This window comes from Homalodisca vitripennis, chromosome 4, assembly GCF_021130785.1.
Source record: "Homalodisca vitripennis isolate AUS2020 chromosome 4, UT_GWSS_2.1, whole genome shotgun sequence".
Taxonomy (NCBI): Eukaryota; Metazoa; Arthropoda; class Insecta; order Hemiptera; family Cicadellidae; genus Homalodisca; species Homalodisca vitripennis.
Window position 1 is genome coordinate 181,957,319 of NC_060210.1, and position 16,857 is coordinate 181,974,175.

Here is a 16,857-nt window from a genome sequence, read left to right on the forward strand (position 1 = left end):
AATACATTACATTACATTATATAATACATTTATTAGTAATATAATACACACTAATGGGCATGAGAAAAAAAAAGGTTTTATATTAGACCAAATCATTAAGACAAAAGATTTATGTTATTTGGAAAGCATATTTCTATTCAACTTTAAATCTCGCTAGACAGGGTTGACATCAGAGTCGGTGTATTGTCGGTGTTTGCTGTAAAGAAGTCGAAGTTTTTGGCAAAGCAGAGTTCCTAACAAAGCTAATGTATTTCAACTTCCAATTCTACTGTGGGCAATTTTGCAAAACGAGGTTTGCCCGTAAACTCTTTATTAAACAAAAATATTTGTGTTGACTTGAACCTTGTGATATAAAATAACCTGTTGGTAAATTCCTATCAATGTGAAAAAACTGGTGAACTTTGTTTGGTAACAAAGTTGGTGAATCCTCAAGGGCCAAGGCTACTACTATGAGGTTGAATCCCATGTGTTCATCAGTTCAAAGGTCTTTCCACTTAGTTATTAAAAAACTTATATAACGCCATAAATAATTTCTTCACAGAAATAGACCAGTATAGTTACTAAAATAAAACAAGTATGTTTGGAGCTTAGATGGAGCTTATATTGGTTACTGTTAACTTACATTAAACATAAAACCAATATTTAATACTTTTATTTTTTGGGAGGCCTATCTTCTTCAGACACATCACAAAATTTTGTGATGTGTGAAGAAGATAGCCTCGCTATCGAAAGGCCTCCCAGAAAAATAAAAGTATTAAATATTGGTTTTATGTTTTAATGTAAGTTAAGTATGTTATTAATAAGGACCATTCAATAAGAATAGATTAGGTACAATATTTGTTCAATATCAGTTGGAAAGTATTGATTTTAATCTGTTAAAAAACATCACAAGTTTTTTGTACAGGGTCCTTTTTTTATAACAAAGAGAAGCCAATCCTTTTTTATGCCTTATTCTGCCTGTGCTCACAAGCTTCTGGGCTGACAAGGCTGTGATTGCCTTATATTTGTTATTTAAATGTTTTCACACAAGTTTAAATAACTTAGTAACATGCCATAAATTTGAAATCATTTTATTTTAAGTTTAAAAATATATCTTAAAAAGTTTGTTTTTCTCTTGTATAAATGTTTCTTTCATTTTATAGAAATAGCACTGAGAAGTATGCTTTGAGTTGATATCAAAACAGTTAAAATTCATTTCTTTTGAGTGCATTAAATTATTTCAGAACCAGTCCCTAATTCTTATTTTATTTTACGGTGTCTTTTCTGTTTCATAGTCAAAGCGATTGTTTTGTTTTTGTGATATTTTCTGTACCTATTGTGAAAGAAACATTATATTTGAATATATAGGCTACTTTTCTTTAAGAAATTAATATACAACACATAGTAAATTTTAATTTTAAAGATTCAGTGTAATATGTAAAATAAATAATTACATGTTTTATGATAACAAATTATATTAATGTATATAAAATAATTCAATGAATTTCTTACTAACTGTGATACTATTCAGTAAGTTTTTGATTAGCTATATGCTATATATAGTACATTTAGTTGTAATAATTTTGTTCAATAAAACCTATTTACCAGAAACCATACTGAGTGGTGTGTTTCATTTTCCCAAACTACTTTTTTGTCATTTTTTGACAGTCAAAGTCATGACTTAAGCTTTGCAGTATTTATGTATGTATGTATGTATATATATATAATATATATACTGCAAAGCTTAAGCCATGAATTTCACTGTCTCATATATATATATATATATATATATATGTGTGTGTGTGTGTGTGTGTGTGTGTGTGTGTGTGTGTGTGTTCACAGAATATTCAAGCAGTATGTAATTAACGAATCCAATGAATAGGCCTTTTGTAAGAAGATAACCTGAACCTTTAGTAAGGATGAACCTGAACTGAGAGTAGCATCCAGGTAACATGGATGTCAAGTAGGGTTTTATTTTTGTGAAATTAAGATTTGCCGTAATTACAAATAATTAGACAGTTAAGAGGCCAAAGCATAAAGTCAAATATTAAAAAAGCTTTATTCACTACCCTAATAAATATCACTTGAACCATGCACTCGAGCTTGGCTAAATTCTTAGCATACACAACCACAAGTAAAAAAGTACTGTTTTATTATAAGTGGCTATCAATCAATATTTATAGATATTATTGTGTACGGAGACTCAATGTTACTATAGATAAAACCATACTTCTATTAGAGACATAAGAGACTTTTTTGCAAACGATACTGCCCAGGCTGCTATAGAGATATTCCTTGAGAGGTCAAAGAGATAATATGAATTTTCCTAGATGGCACATCTCACTACACTAGAAATGTTCGACTCTGAACCATCAGTTTCCTAACAGGAGTGGTTGGATTTCTAAGTCTCTTACATCACCTAATATCAATTGATTACACACCTTTACCTTTGGTTACGTCTCAAAAATATCATAAGAAACTGACCAACAATTCAATTGCTGGGCTCCGTGAAGAAGTGTTATGGTCTGTTTTTTTAATTCAAAAACAGGATGTCTGGAAAGTAATGGCATTTATTTCAAGTATTTGAACTGTATACAAATATTTTTTAGATTTTCATTCTGCATTTGTCTTGTAACAAATTTACTGAATAAATGTTGAAAATCATAAAACTGAATTTGTTGATATAAACTTTCACTTGGTACCCATAAATACAGTTTATTTGATGTAATTTTGTAAGGTTTAGAGATAGAGAAGAACTTTAAATGTAAAAGTTCTTCAGTTTTGTATGACCTGTAACTGGATGTGGACCCATTAAAAAGTTTTGGGTTATGAGCATTTTAATATATTTATAAAAGTAAATTTTAAAGTGATCGAATATTTTTTACACTGCCATGCATGGTATCATTAGTTGAAAGCTCGTATCATGAAGTATCAAAAAACATTATTTTGGTGTGGGTTCATATTACAGGAATACAATACAAACAAAAAAGCACTGTTTTATATACACTTTAGACTGGCATTTTCGAGCAAATATAGGTATTTACATTTTTTCTTCATCAAAATGTTTGGGATACAAAGACCTTTAAAATGTTTTATGACGTGTTTGCATTTGAAAGTTTTGAGATTCGAATATAGGATCCTCTGTTTTTGGAGCTCCTATATTTTTATAGAGTTGAAATTATTTGAAACAAATTCTGTAGGGTTGATTCAGTGGGGAATCCGTTTAAACTAAATCTCAGCAGTTAGGAAGAAAACAGGATTTTGAAGTGATTCAAAAATTTAGTAAGTGTTAGTTATGGAAAAGGTCCAGAAAATCCGGATTCTTTCACAATCCTTCTATAGTTAAATACAAACATTGTAGTTAGTCGTTCGCCTGGTAGACATTTGGGACAGATGTATATTAGGGTCAGAAACATCCTATATATATATATATATAATCCAGATTTTCTGGACCTTTTCCATTGTTAAGTGATACAAAAAATCAGTAACACTGTTACTGAAATATATATATATATATATATATATTATATATAATATATATATATATATATATATATATATATATATATATATTATGCAGATAGAAAAAAAAGATTTGAACATTTAAGCAAACAAGTGGTTGTTTAGAAAAACTATTTTAGGAAGAATTTTGAAACAAAATCAACAGTATCAAATAAATAGAGGTTTAATTACATATAAACAGAAGCTAACTTGCTAATAATAATGTAATAAAACACATTACAATCACCTCATATTTGTCCATATAATTATTTTAAAGAGAGGATAGTTTGGATGTTTTAAAGTTACTACATAATATTCAAATACATATAATAATAACTTATTACATAATTATGGCACAACATTATGTTATACAGAAAATTAAGAACACGAATTTCAAATCGCAAAATTACATTGGTTTTTTTTATTTCTAAAAGCGTCAGAACAATTACTTTCTATTAACTCAGTACATATACTATCACAATAATAACTAACAGTCATTTGCTCTATCTGGCACATAATTTTCACAATTTATAAGATTCTAGTAAAACTTACATATGCCTTTGAAAATCTAATGGACATTTCATATACACAAGTATTATATGTTGTTATTTCAGAAATCATCTAGGAAAATAACATATTAATAATTGCATTTACGGTACTATAATTTTTTATCACTTCATTATCAATATAAATATATTCAAATTTCAACCAGTGTTTCTGCTGAAGATAATTAATTACCACTGGTTTGTAAATATTTTGTTTTGTATTCTGGTATTGCCGAGTAAATATTTATGGTTATATTTAAAAGACAAATGTTATAATTATAGTAATTGGTAACATTAACTATTTTTATTTGGTATTTTTCGAGATTGAATATTTATGCATATTGTTTAAATTTAATATGCACCGTATTCAGTTACATCTATCATTTCAATATTTATAATCTTGTTCTCTTTCCGAGCTACAACTGATAACTGGGATGAATTTTAGGTAAATTTGAGTACAATATTTATTGTTATTTGCTTGTCAGCCTCATTTCATAGCACAAATATTTATTTTACCCACGTTGAGGAAACGTATAACAGATGATGAAAAGGTAATATTCAGGTGATTACCTAAAGACAATAATTCATAATCGCTGTCTTCATGCAGTAGATAATTTCCATTTCATTCTATCAAATTTTCTCAGATAGGATCACTTCTGTCTTTAGTTTATGTTAACTGAAACATACAAGAAAAATAACCAAATTAGGCTTTAATTCTCACTCATTTATTGCTTTTAAAAATCTTACTGCAGTTTATTCATATTTTGATTGCATTAAAAGTTAGTAACGTTCAATATTTATCACATTTTAATGGTAATAATTTTTATTTATTTATTTTTAAGCAAAATTTTATGTAAGTAAATGTCATAAATTCATCTTACATATTATAATATACTCTTGTCCACAGGCTTCGGACTCGCCAGTGTACAGCGTTTTCAGGTGTTATCACTACACACCATCCATACAATTGTTTCTTGAAATAATACTTTCTCTTAACAGAATTAGATCATGCATGTTGTTGAAGCATCTTAACCATTGTAAAATAAAAGTTTTGCTACGTATGGTAATAATATGCAATAACTAAATAGCAATTTCATTTTGATAAGCAATGGTTAAGTTTGAGGCTGTGTTTTATAAACGTATTTTTGTATTGTTAATCTAAATACACTTTTTCACAACAATTGTACAAAACTAGCCAAACGACTTTTAAATGTATTGTACTTCATATGCTCTCTCATAATTTATAAAGTGATCACCATTTTAAGTTTGTTCAGTACCATAGAAATATAATAAATATATAGACAAAAAAGGTACATCAGGAAAGAAATTATTTATAGTTTTTCAATAACTGCATGTCACACTACCTTATGATGCCCGTGTTTGGAACTTGCACAAAACAAGTTATAGAAAACATATGTCAGTTACTTTATCTGCTGACAAAAATTGTAACAAATACATAAATTTATTACATAAATTATTTGAACTGGTAGTTAAATTTGTTTGAACCAAGATAGAACTCAAGTTGAGAAGCCAACTACTTAAAATAATATTAGCTGATTTTGTTATTAGAGTGTTATCTTATCTTGCCCACTGATAAAAATTTAGCAATAACTGATACCAACTCTGCTCATCTTAGATACAGGAAAAAACAATGCTACACACTACATAGAGAGAAATGTAACCCTTCAAGTGCTTGTCATATAGGTACTTACGAGAAATTGCAGGGTGTTTTTTTGCCATAAAGCATGCTTATACTTGAAACTATAATTTTGTTGTATTTTCACTTCAAATTAACTTTTCACACATGTGTAATCTCAAAACTATATTTTTTACAAAAATAAATAAATAAGTAATTATAACTGTAAACAACCATTTTAAAACATTACCGACTTTGTGTCATCTAAAATATTTAATATAAAAATCTAATCCCTATGTTGAGCTTAGTATGATATTATACATCTGTTTATGAGTCTATATAAGCAAATAGGTTGTCCTATCTTTCTTAGAAGTTAAGGTACAGCAAATTTTTGACATTGGTCTAGATTTACACATTATTGACCATTTTTTGTTTTGCACATACAATTTTTATTTTATATATTTTTAAACAAAAGGTAACCCATACTCTCTACTTTAGCATAAAATAAAACATTTCGTTCATAAAAACATCACAAATTTATTTCAAAACTATTTCAAAAAAAAATATTGTACGTACTATTTACAAGAAAAGACAAAAAAGCACAGAAGAACGTTGGATATACACTCTTTTTACATATATTGCAGAAGTGCCTATAGTTTTCCAGATGTAAACATACAAATGATATATCGATCGTAAATAAGACTATCAAACATAGGATTGAAGTTTGATCCAAAATAATTATCCATGTTGAATTCCCTTGACTCTCACACACGAAATAGATGGAAGGATTACCTGAAGCTTCTCCAGTGTTAATGGATGCTAACACAGTTCAACCGACTGTAATTACAGTATCACACACTACCTCATAATATTTAATGTGACCACCATGAATTCGGTAGCACCCGTATCATATGAGCTCTACTTCTTAACACATCGATCAGCTCAGCATTGGACACCCAAATATCACCTTCCCCTAGTTGTATCTTCATATGAAGATGATATTATACATTCTTAACATATCGATCAGCTCAGCATTGGACACCCAAATATCACCTTCCCCTTATTGTATATTCATATGAAGATGATATTATACATTCTTAACACATCGATCAGCTCAGCATTGGACACCCAAATATCACCTACCCCTTGTTGTATGTTCATATGAAGATGATATTATACATTCTTAACACATCGATCAGCTCAGCATTGGACACCAAAATATCACCTTCCCCTTATTGTATGTTCATATGAAAATGATGTTATACATTCTTAACACATCGATCAGCTCAGCATTGGACACCCAAATATCACCTACCCCTTATTGTATGTTCATATGAAAATGATATTATACATTCTTAACACATCGATCAGCTCAGCATTGGACACCCAAATATCACCTTACCCCTTGTTGTATGTTCATATGAAGATGATATTATACATTCTTAACACATTGATCAGCTCAGCATTGGACACCAAATATCACCTACCCCTTATTGTATGTTCATATGAAGATGATATTATACATTCTTAACACATCGATCAGCTCAGCATTGGACACCAAAATATCACCTTCCCCTTATTGTATGTTCATATGAAAATGATGTTATACATTCTTAACACATCGATCAGCTCAGCATTGGACACCCAAATATCACCTACCCCTTATTGTATGTTCATATGAAAATGATATTATACATTCTTAACACATCGATCAGCTCAGCATTGGACACCCAAATATCACCTACCCCTTGTTGTATGTTCATAAAGATGATATTATACATTGTTAACATGGCAGACATATTAGTGCACTGGTTTAAGCATAATATACACTGTTATGAGTATTTAAAATCACTCGGTTACCAAGTAATGCTCATAATGCATAAGAAGCTATTATATTACTTTTTCCAAGATTACCAGCGAGAGAAAAAAATAAGGTATACAGTATTGAAAGAAAATAAAATATTTAGAAAGGAAAATCTTATTTAATTCTTTCGGACAAAGGAGGGAAAACTGAATAACATTAGATAGGGAGAAATAAAGATTGGAGAGGGAAGGTCTTCTTAGTTTTATTCTGGCATCTATTGACAATTCATGACAATAACAGGTACATGTGAAGATCTTATAGACATAAAAGTTGGATGAGAATTGGTACAATGTGTAGTAAACAGGGCAGACAATAGTGCTAAGGTCATAGACAGTATTTCAACTTTAACCAGACACAAAGTTCAGTACAGCTATCGGTTATCTAAAATCATTTAAACTGATAACTAAGTAAATTTCTCTACTAGATTCAGCAATTATTGTATTATTACTAAATTAACAAAGAGGATATTAGTTATATTTTTGCTCGTATATTAGACCAAGTTAGTATTCTCTCTTACCTGAACAAACTGTAGAGACAATATCGCCAAATGTTAATTGCCAAATGTTAATTGCCAAATGAATTTAAAAACCTAATTTCATGAATGGTGAGAGGAGTCACCAGACATGTAGTGATCTTCCTCATTATCTGGAGGTTCTTGCTTCAACTGTGAAACATACATCTCTGTTAATATTGTTAAATACACTCAAATAGTGACCAAATATACTTGATGCTCAACTTGGCACCAAAAATCAAGAGTGGAAATTTCTTCAGAGTTTTTATTTCTTTTCATCTACAGTCTATTTGATATTAATTTATGAAAATATCACAAATCCCATTCCAAATTGAACTTTAACCCTTTGAGTTCCATGAGCCGAAAAGTAGATTTAGAAAAAATGCTTAAGGCCGACTAGATCAGCTTTTTGAATTTTTATTATTCTGTTACTAAATGTTGACGTAATATGGCTTTGTACTTAGTCTCATTTTATACATAATAAATCAAATAAAAATAGATGATCTATCTGTGATTTTTTACAGCTGGTAAAAGCTATTTGGGAAATATGAGAGACAATTTTTATGCTAGTCCAGATTTTCAACGTTTTGCACTAATATAGAAGAAAATCAAAACTCAGTATTACAGATACTTACTTTTTTGAAACTTAGAAAGTTATACTTACTCCTTTACACAGGGAACAATAAAAAGGTACATATGAATGTATTGAGATAAAAAATAAAATTTTTGTTATATATTTTTTATTTCGAAATTTAAAAAGATTTATAATTCAAATAAATATTATAAGTTATAGCCTAACTTTTCCCCCTCCCTACATAGTACAAAATATCATCTAACTTAGTTATGTTTATTTTTGAAAAAGTTGTGAATTATTTTGTGGAACACTACATACATTCCAAATTTACAAAAAATCAAAAACTCAGATATACAGATAATTTTTTTAAACTTAGTATGTTTGTTCCTTCGTACATAAGGAACAAAATGCATACTAATAAATTGTGAAGAAATATTAAAATATTTTTATTTCTAACTTTAAATAATAAATAAAATTTTTGTTGCATTTGTTTGCATTTAATAATTTTAACAGTTTTGTTTATTTAAAAAAACATTATAAGTTATAGCTACTTTTCCCCCTACTTAATAAAACAAAAATCATCTCATAATGTTTATTTTATTAAGTTATGAATTATTTGGCGGAACACTACACAAACACCAAAAGAGAGCTTGTCACTGACAGCACCACCACCCCTGAAAAGTACTTGGCACTGAAAGGTTTTTAAAATGATAAAACACACACACACACACACACACACACACACACACACGCACACACGCGCGCGCACACACACACACACACACACACACGCACACACGCGCGCGCACACACACACACACACACAAATATAATTTCATGTTACAGAACTTAATACAAATTGCTGATAAGTTCAGAAAACTTTCCGAGACTGATGACAATTGGCTAAATTAAGTGTTGGTTAAGTTATTAGCTTCTTTTATTTGTTAATATATTATTATTAATCTTCCCAAACTAGGCAATGTATTTTACTCCATTATGCATATAGTATACATAATTATTATGATACTGTTTATTTTATTACAGCCAAGTCAACGAATGATTCTGGAAGGAAATACTATTTATGTATGGGACATTGTTTAGGGTACATGGTAGTATAACATACTAAAAGTCTATAACACAGGGTGGCGGAAGAGGATGGAGAAGTGTTCCAAGGTCCCTTTTTTGTTTTTTTACCTATGTCTCAGTAGTAGGGGTTGGTCAGAAAATGTACACGTAAACAGCTGACAAAACTTTCTACACGTATTGTTCTCATAGTATTTTTGTTATCTGTTACAGTTAATGATACATAAACTCTCGTAAATTGTTAACTCTCGAAAAACACCTTGTGGTAACACATTTTTCACCCCTTCTGTCTCCAGTGCCTTAAGTTCCACGGAAAATTTGTTAAAGGGTGTGTTAGAGAATTATATTTAATTCAACCTGAGTTTCTGTTTTATCACTTTACATGGATTTATTAAAAAGTTAGAGGATTTTAAAGATATTAACTGGAATAAGTGATTTTGGTAGGAACCAAAACCAGGTCCCTTCTGCCAAAACCTCTATGGCAATGAACGAAAAACAGTGATTACTCTGGACATGAAGGCTTACAAGCAATGTTATCACGTATCATTCGTTTATCATCACACAGATTAAATACTATCATTTACAAGGAGTTGAAAAAATAAAATAATTTTGTTTTAAATGCTGTTTGCTACCAAAATCACTTTTTGCATTAAAAATCTTTTAAACTCTCTGAAATAACTTTTGATTAATTTAATTTACGATGGTAAAACAAAACCTCATGTTGAAGTAAATTTAATTCTGTACTACTCCCTTTTTGACAAATTTTCAGAAAGTCCCTTTTTTGACAGAAGTTTGGAAAAATGTGTTATAAGTAGTTTTTTTAAATAACAAATTTTCAAGAGCTTATATGTCACTCCTGACCTGAGCTGATGACCTCCTCTCCCCCCTCTTCTTCCACAGCCCTAGAGTTGAGGACTTTTCGTTGTTACACCACCTTACCCCGAATAACGTCCCATAGTTGGTTTTTACACATATTGAAAGATCTGATATTCATAGTTATGACACAAGAAAGAAGAGTTACATAGAATGTGAATATTTCAAATTGGGTAAAAAAACTTTATTTATATAGGTATTAAAGTATTAATTTTCCGAATATCTTACACGAATATGTCTGTAAATGTTTTTAAAAATAAAGTAGCGGTTTATTTAAAAAAAGCATAGCTTATTACTCTGTTGAAGAGTTTTAAGAAGACTGCTGTGCTACACTGTACATAAAAGTAAGCTATACTTTTAAGATTCATGACAATTTCTATTACACTGTATTGTGTTCAATGGTTGATTCTGATTTCTGCTTGACTTTCTTGTACATCCCTTACTTTACCATTAATTGACGGTATATTAGGACGGTTTTAAATTAAATGTTACAAAACAGTATTTTTGGAAAATGCATGTGATTTAATTCACTAAGTAAAAAATTAATGTTTGTTACTTTTGCAAAGTGTGATTATTATAGAAATATATGTAAACTAATTTGTTACAAAACCAACACTTTATAAAAATACATGTTTAAAATTCGTTTATAATTTCTACGTATACAATCAACTATGATGATTGCCAGAGTCTAAAGCAGAATTACATAAAGACATCAAAAAAGTAAAATTAGTTTAGAAACAAAATAAATTTAGCAAGAACTCATTTTACTATATACTATGATCTTTATAAATGAAATCACTAAAATATACTATTGTGAGATATTTTATGTGTTATTCAGAGTTTTAATTTACCTTTCAATTAGTTATTTCTAAAAAAAGGTTTTCATCCTACCTCTGGTAAAGGATCACAGAAAACTGTTTCAAATGAGCTGTCTTGATTCTGTTTCATGTTGGTCGATTCTTCATTTTCCTACAACACAGCAAAATATAAATGAATTTTGTTAAAATTATGAATAAATAAATTTCATTTGCCTTCTCTTTCTCTGCTTTAATGCATTGGCATACTACTTTATTAACCGTGGTTGTTTTATAAATAGGCAGAGTGGGCACTTGGCCACATGTGCAAAGGTTTTGGGCAACTTGGAGGGCACAAGAGATGGCAGAGACAATTGAATTCAATTTCACTCAACCTAAGTGTAAATTTAGTCATTGGGTACTTTTATGGTATTTAAATCAAATAGAGAAGTACTGTAATAAAGTTTTTTAAATACTGTTTTTAATTTATTGCAAATAAAGCCTTTCAGTTAATCAACAACCAAGTTACTTAACCGTTAACCAAGTTCTGATCTTGTGAACAGGCTATGCCCTAATCTGAGTTGTGCTGAAGTGTGACCGCAGTTGCTGAGCACTAGCGTTGCCACGGCTGAAATTGAGAGAACATTATATGACATAAATAAAATAACCACTACTAAGGTTTGATCTTGGTTGGTACTTGTGACATTGTTGTACTCATTTGTTGTACTAACCGTTTCTAGCTTACTATCTCCTCCCCTCCACCTTTAACACGTCTTCTTCAGCCGGTGCAGCATCTTCCCTGCTTGTTGATATGTCATACACACTACACCAGTCTCTGTCAATTAGTGTCTGTTTATTGATGTGTTACACTTATTGTTAGAATTAGCTTGATTTCTTCTTAATTATTGGGAACAGTTGCCTTGTGATAATATAGTATTAAGCGCTAACTGAAATAGTCTGAGAAGGAACAACATAGCAGAACTGAACTCGTCAAATCTGTAGCTCAAAATCAAGAATGAGAGGAAAGTTTTCTAAACAAGATACAACAAATAAATAATTGTTTAGTGTACTTTCTTAAACACAATTATGGCAAAAAAAATAATACCATGTTCATGATAAAAATTAGTACAAACAATATGTATAGAAAAATTGCTTCTACCCATATAAATGTTCGAAACCGTCTGAACCATTCTCTTTTGCCATATCTTTTTAGAATTATACCACTAAAGAAACAAGAGCCTAACAACATCAAATTCTTAAACGCCGAGTTTGAAAGTAGGTTTTATTTTCATCTAGATGGCCAGGTTTCATGGAAAGTAAAAAATACAATAAAATGTGCAAAAAAAATTGTTCATTCTAACTTGGAACAAAATCTACAGGCAAAAATAGCTATAAGACATGTTGTTCTTTCAATAACATGTCAACTCACTTTCAGAATTTTAGTAAATTTACTTGAAATTTTAAAAGGAACTGGATTTGTATCAGTTCTGGTAGGTTTTTATCTAAACTGGTAGGTTTAGCAGGGCAGGTTTGAACCTGCTCCTAGCTCATGGGTAAGCAAGCTGAAGGAATCGTTCTGTCATCTTGGAGCTCATAGTGGGAATGGCCACCTTACTAGGTAGTATTTGATTTGAGTGGTAGTTGACTAGATTTGTGAATTTAATACTTTTTTTAAATATTGCTACTGTATTTCAAGTGTAACATTTACCTCAATATCCATCAGAAAATCAACATCAGAATTCCTGGAACATAAAATACACTATTTTAGCATTGTTAAATAACCTCAATGGCATACATTTACAAGAGTTAATAATGGAGATATGGTTTGATTTATGGTGAAGAGATTAACCACCACAGTTGGTCTATTGCATAGTACGGCATAGCTGGGAGGTCAGATTTTTCAAACCACCCGTTTGACCAAAAGTAGAGTCTGAGTAGGCCTGACTGCACATTAGCTCTAGAATGGTTTGGTGTACAGTGGAAAGATTCAGCACCAAAGTTGGTCTATTAACAATGCAATGATTGATGAATCACAAATGCTAATGCAGAACAAAAACTCACTAAGTTGTAGGAGAATATATATAAGGGGGTCAGTTATTATCTTTAGATGCTCTTATACGGTATGAGAAAGCATTATCCAAACAATGTTATTGGCCAAGCTTGCAAGTACAAATTTAGTACCTCTCCTAGTAGTATTCACAGGACTCACAGCAAGGTTAATCAAAGGCAGTCATACTATTCGCACTAAATTTAACTGCTCATTCTCATGTTAGAGGACTTTGAGGTAATACCTAACCTGGGCATGGTTGTTATTTAGACTCAGCTAGATTAATAATGAGTAGATGATGTAAACATGACATACTTCCAGTATAATCAGAGATTGATCGATATTCTCATGCAGGACGTGATGCCACAGTCTGAAACTGTCTCAATAAGCTGTGGCTATTAATAATATTTTAACTGAATTAAGAGAAAAAATATGTGTTACTGATGGAAAGATAAATTTTTAAAGTACCTGTTGAAAGTTGGTAATGAATGGTTCTTTACCTTTATCATTAAACAGTTATTCAAAGGTGACAAAGGAGCTTTTTGGTATTGGCTTACCTAAAACCTTAATATTTTCTAATGTTGAGGAATATACTGGGTGACTCATGAAGTTATACAGAAACTGTGGGAGCTTATTATACGTGTAAAAATAATGAAAAACGTTTATATAAATGATTTGGTAGCAAGTTACAGCTAGCGAAAGATTTTGCATGAATTTCATCTCAACATTTAAAACAAGGTCTTCCTAAAATTTTGGTAAGGTAGATTAAGGGGTGAAATCCATAATTTCTCATGTTTTTTTTTCTTGAGTAGATTGATTTTAGCAGTGCATTCAGGTTCTGCTGACATACTGTACAGCTTAATTTAATTTGATTTAAAAACACAGAATGATTTTTTGCAAGAAACCTTTATTTCATAAGTTTGCAATACAATAAGCTTGTTCAACAATGATATGATTTGAATTATAGAATTGAAATGATTTTGAAAGCTAATAACTGGGTTTCAGTCCATGTGCATATTGTTCTGTTCGTAGTAAATGAGTTTTATATCGGTGTATTCATAGTAATCATTAAATTATTGGAGTAATAATGCCACACTTATTTACAAGTGAAGAATACACCGATATGGTGTTTATTTATGGTGTATGTGAAGGCAGTGCTATGGCCGCTGTTGAAGAATACAGACATTACCATTACCGCAGATTACCAAATGTTATATTCTTATGTTACAAGCAACAGGATCACTTCATAGCGCAAAGATTATTTTCATTATGAGTGCTCTTCCCAACATGATATTATTGTAGAAGAAAACATTGTTGCTGCTGTTGAACACAGTCCAGGTATTAGTACAAGACGTATTTCTAAAATCTTTAGGGTTAGTGTAGAGAACACTCAATAATAACAAACTCTATCCCTATCATAAACAAAACATACAGCATTTACATCCAGGAGACAAAGCCCATCACTTGGAGTACTGCATTTAGTTAAACACTCATCATCGACTAAAAAAGTGTATTTTATTTATCGATGATTCAAAATTTACGAAACCAACATTCATGGGCAGAAGTGAACCCTACGCAGTAATTGAACGTACCTTTCAACAGCGTTTTAGTATTAACATAAATATGGTGTTACCACATTGATTCATGATCAACTGATTGGACTGTTTATTTTTCAAGAGCACTTAACAGGTCAGACATACAGTTTCTTCAAGAATAATTACTGACATTACAAAGTAATATCCATTTTCAGAATACACATTTATATCCTATTTTGAGCTAAGCGTTTAAAAGCATAAAACTATTTATCAAACACATTAGACTCAACTATACCAGATCATTAGAGATTTGTTTAATTTTTTTACCAATGTTTGTTAATACAATTTTCATCAGCAAGTTCAGAAATATATATGTGTGCCTTCTAAGGCCTTTTACTCCTGTTAGTTGAACTATTTATATTTAACTACTGAATGTTGAAATAACAAAATCATACTTACACATTTGTGTTGTACATTTTAGCTTTCTTAGAATATGTCTTTGTATTTTCTTTTCTCTTTCTTTGAAGTATCGTTGGAACTTCAGTGCTGGAGGCAGACACTAACAGTTCTGATTCCTTAGACAAGAGGAATTGCTTCTGGTTCTCCTTAATCTGCTGCTCAGCTCGATATTTACATGATTTTCTAATGAAATTCAAAATAAAACTTAAAATAAGAAAGTTTGTTTTTATTACAATAATTGTTCTTACCCTGTATATTTATTATGGAAATAACAATATTAAGTATTGTTGTTTTATTAAGAATCCAGGTAAAAAGCAATTTTTTATAACAAATGTCCTGCTTACCTTTATTTATTACTACAGCTACAAATATTACATATAATTATTAGAAATTCAGATAATGAAATCAGTGAATAAAAATTTGGGCTTCCTTAATTTTGCTAACTTTGAAATGAACATTTTATGTGCGTTTAATAGATTACATGCTATCATGGGGGTTGTACTTGGTTCTCTGTCCTCTTCATTAGTTTTAATAATGCCTAACATTCACTAACTTGTTGCAATAATTGTTTCGTAATTGTGGAGTGTAAAAGATAACTTAGTTCAATTTGGCCGTTTGGCCTAGCATAATATTTATTCAGTTACATGTACTGACATATTATTTACAATAATGTGCTCTATACATTGATACTGATCTAAAGGAAAATAAGAAAAATCTCTCCTACATCAAATATTGTACAAGCTCTAAATGATTTTATGTTAAAGTTTATATTATGTGTTAATTTCTAGAACCATTTATCATAGTATGTGTTATTCGCGGAAAGGGTGTGAACTTTCAAATGCTACAATGAGGAAAATTGCAAATGGTAGTTTTGTATACAAAATCTACCTACAATTACTGAAATTAATAGAGCTGCAACTTTGTTGAGACTAGTACTTTTCTATATCCAGTTGCAATAACTCTTAGCAGAAAAGAATAATTTTTAATAATTACTACAACAAAATTGAAAATGTTAACTAATTAAGATGTTGTAGTTGGTTAATTACGTAGTTGGCTACGAGAGATTGCTAAGTGTAAATTTGTAGATTTAAATTATAGGCCTCATACCAACATCAGTATCGAGGCGATGACCGACGTAAAAATGGAACAACGATAACAAAGAACAGTGAAAACCATTCTGATAATGAAGTTGGAAGATATCATGACTCATTCTGATGCATAGACGCTCAACTAGAATGGTTTATTTTAAGCGACAATCTGACTGTCAGCGGAAATTATGGCCTGGAAACATCTGCGTGTTCGTACTTCCCGGAAGTGTTTTACCAATGTTAATTAAACAAAGAAGACTGGCTGATTTTTTTACAAATCAGTAATAATTAAGTTCTTATTATTTGTTATTTTTATTTAGTTCTCTCTGTAATTCCGTGAAACGAAATAATAAATTGGCTCCTTTATT

General features: G+C 30.3%; 1 protein-coding gene across 3 annotated transcripts in view; it reads right to left on the reverse strand.

Moving 5' to 3' along the window:
- Nucleotides 1-3,639: 3,639 nt before the first annotated feature.
- LOC124360737 overlaps nucleotides 3,640-16,857 on the reverse strand; it is a 30,855-nt gene continuing 17,637 nt past the window's right edge. For all 3 annotated transcript variants that reach the window (XM_046814595.1, XM_046814596.1, XM_046814594.1), the window contains 5 exons: nucleotides 15,402-15,584; nucleotides 13,069-13,102; nucleotides 11,458-11,535; nucleotides 8,043-8,189; nucleotides 3,640-4,701 (listed from right to left, as the gene is read on the reverse strand). In XM_046814595.1, the coding sequence (XP_046670551.1) occupies nucleotides 8,121-8,189; nucleotides 11,458-11,535; nucleotides 13,069-13,102; nucleotides 15,402-15,584 (364 nt within the window). In that variant the 3' untranslated portion in view covers nucleotides 3,640-4,701; nucleotides 8,043-8,120. The remainder of the gene's footprint in view (nucleotides 4,702-8,042; nucleotides 8,190-11,457; nucleotides 11,536-13,068; nucleotides 13,103-15,401; nucleotides 15,585-16,857) is intronic.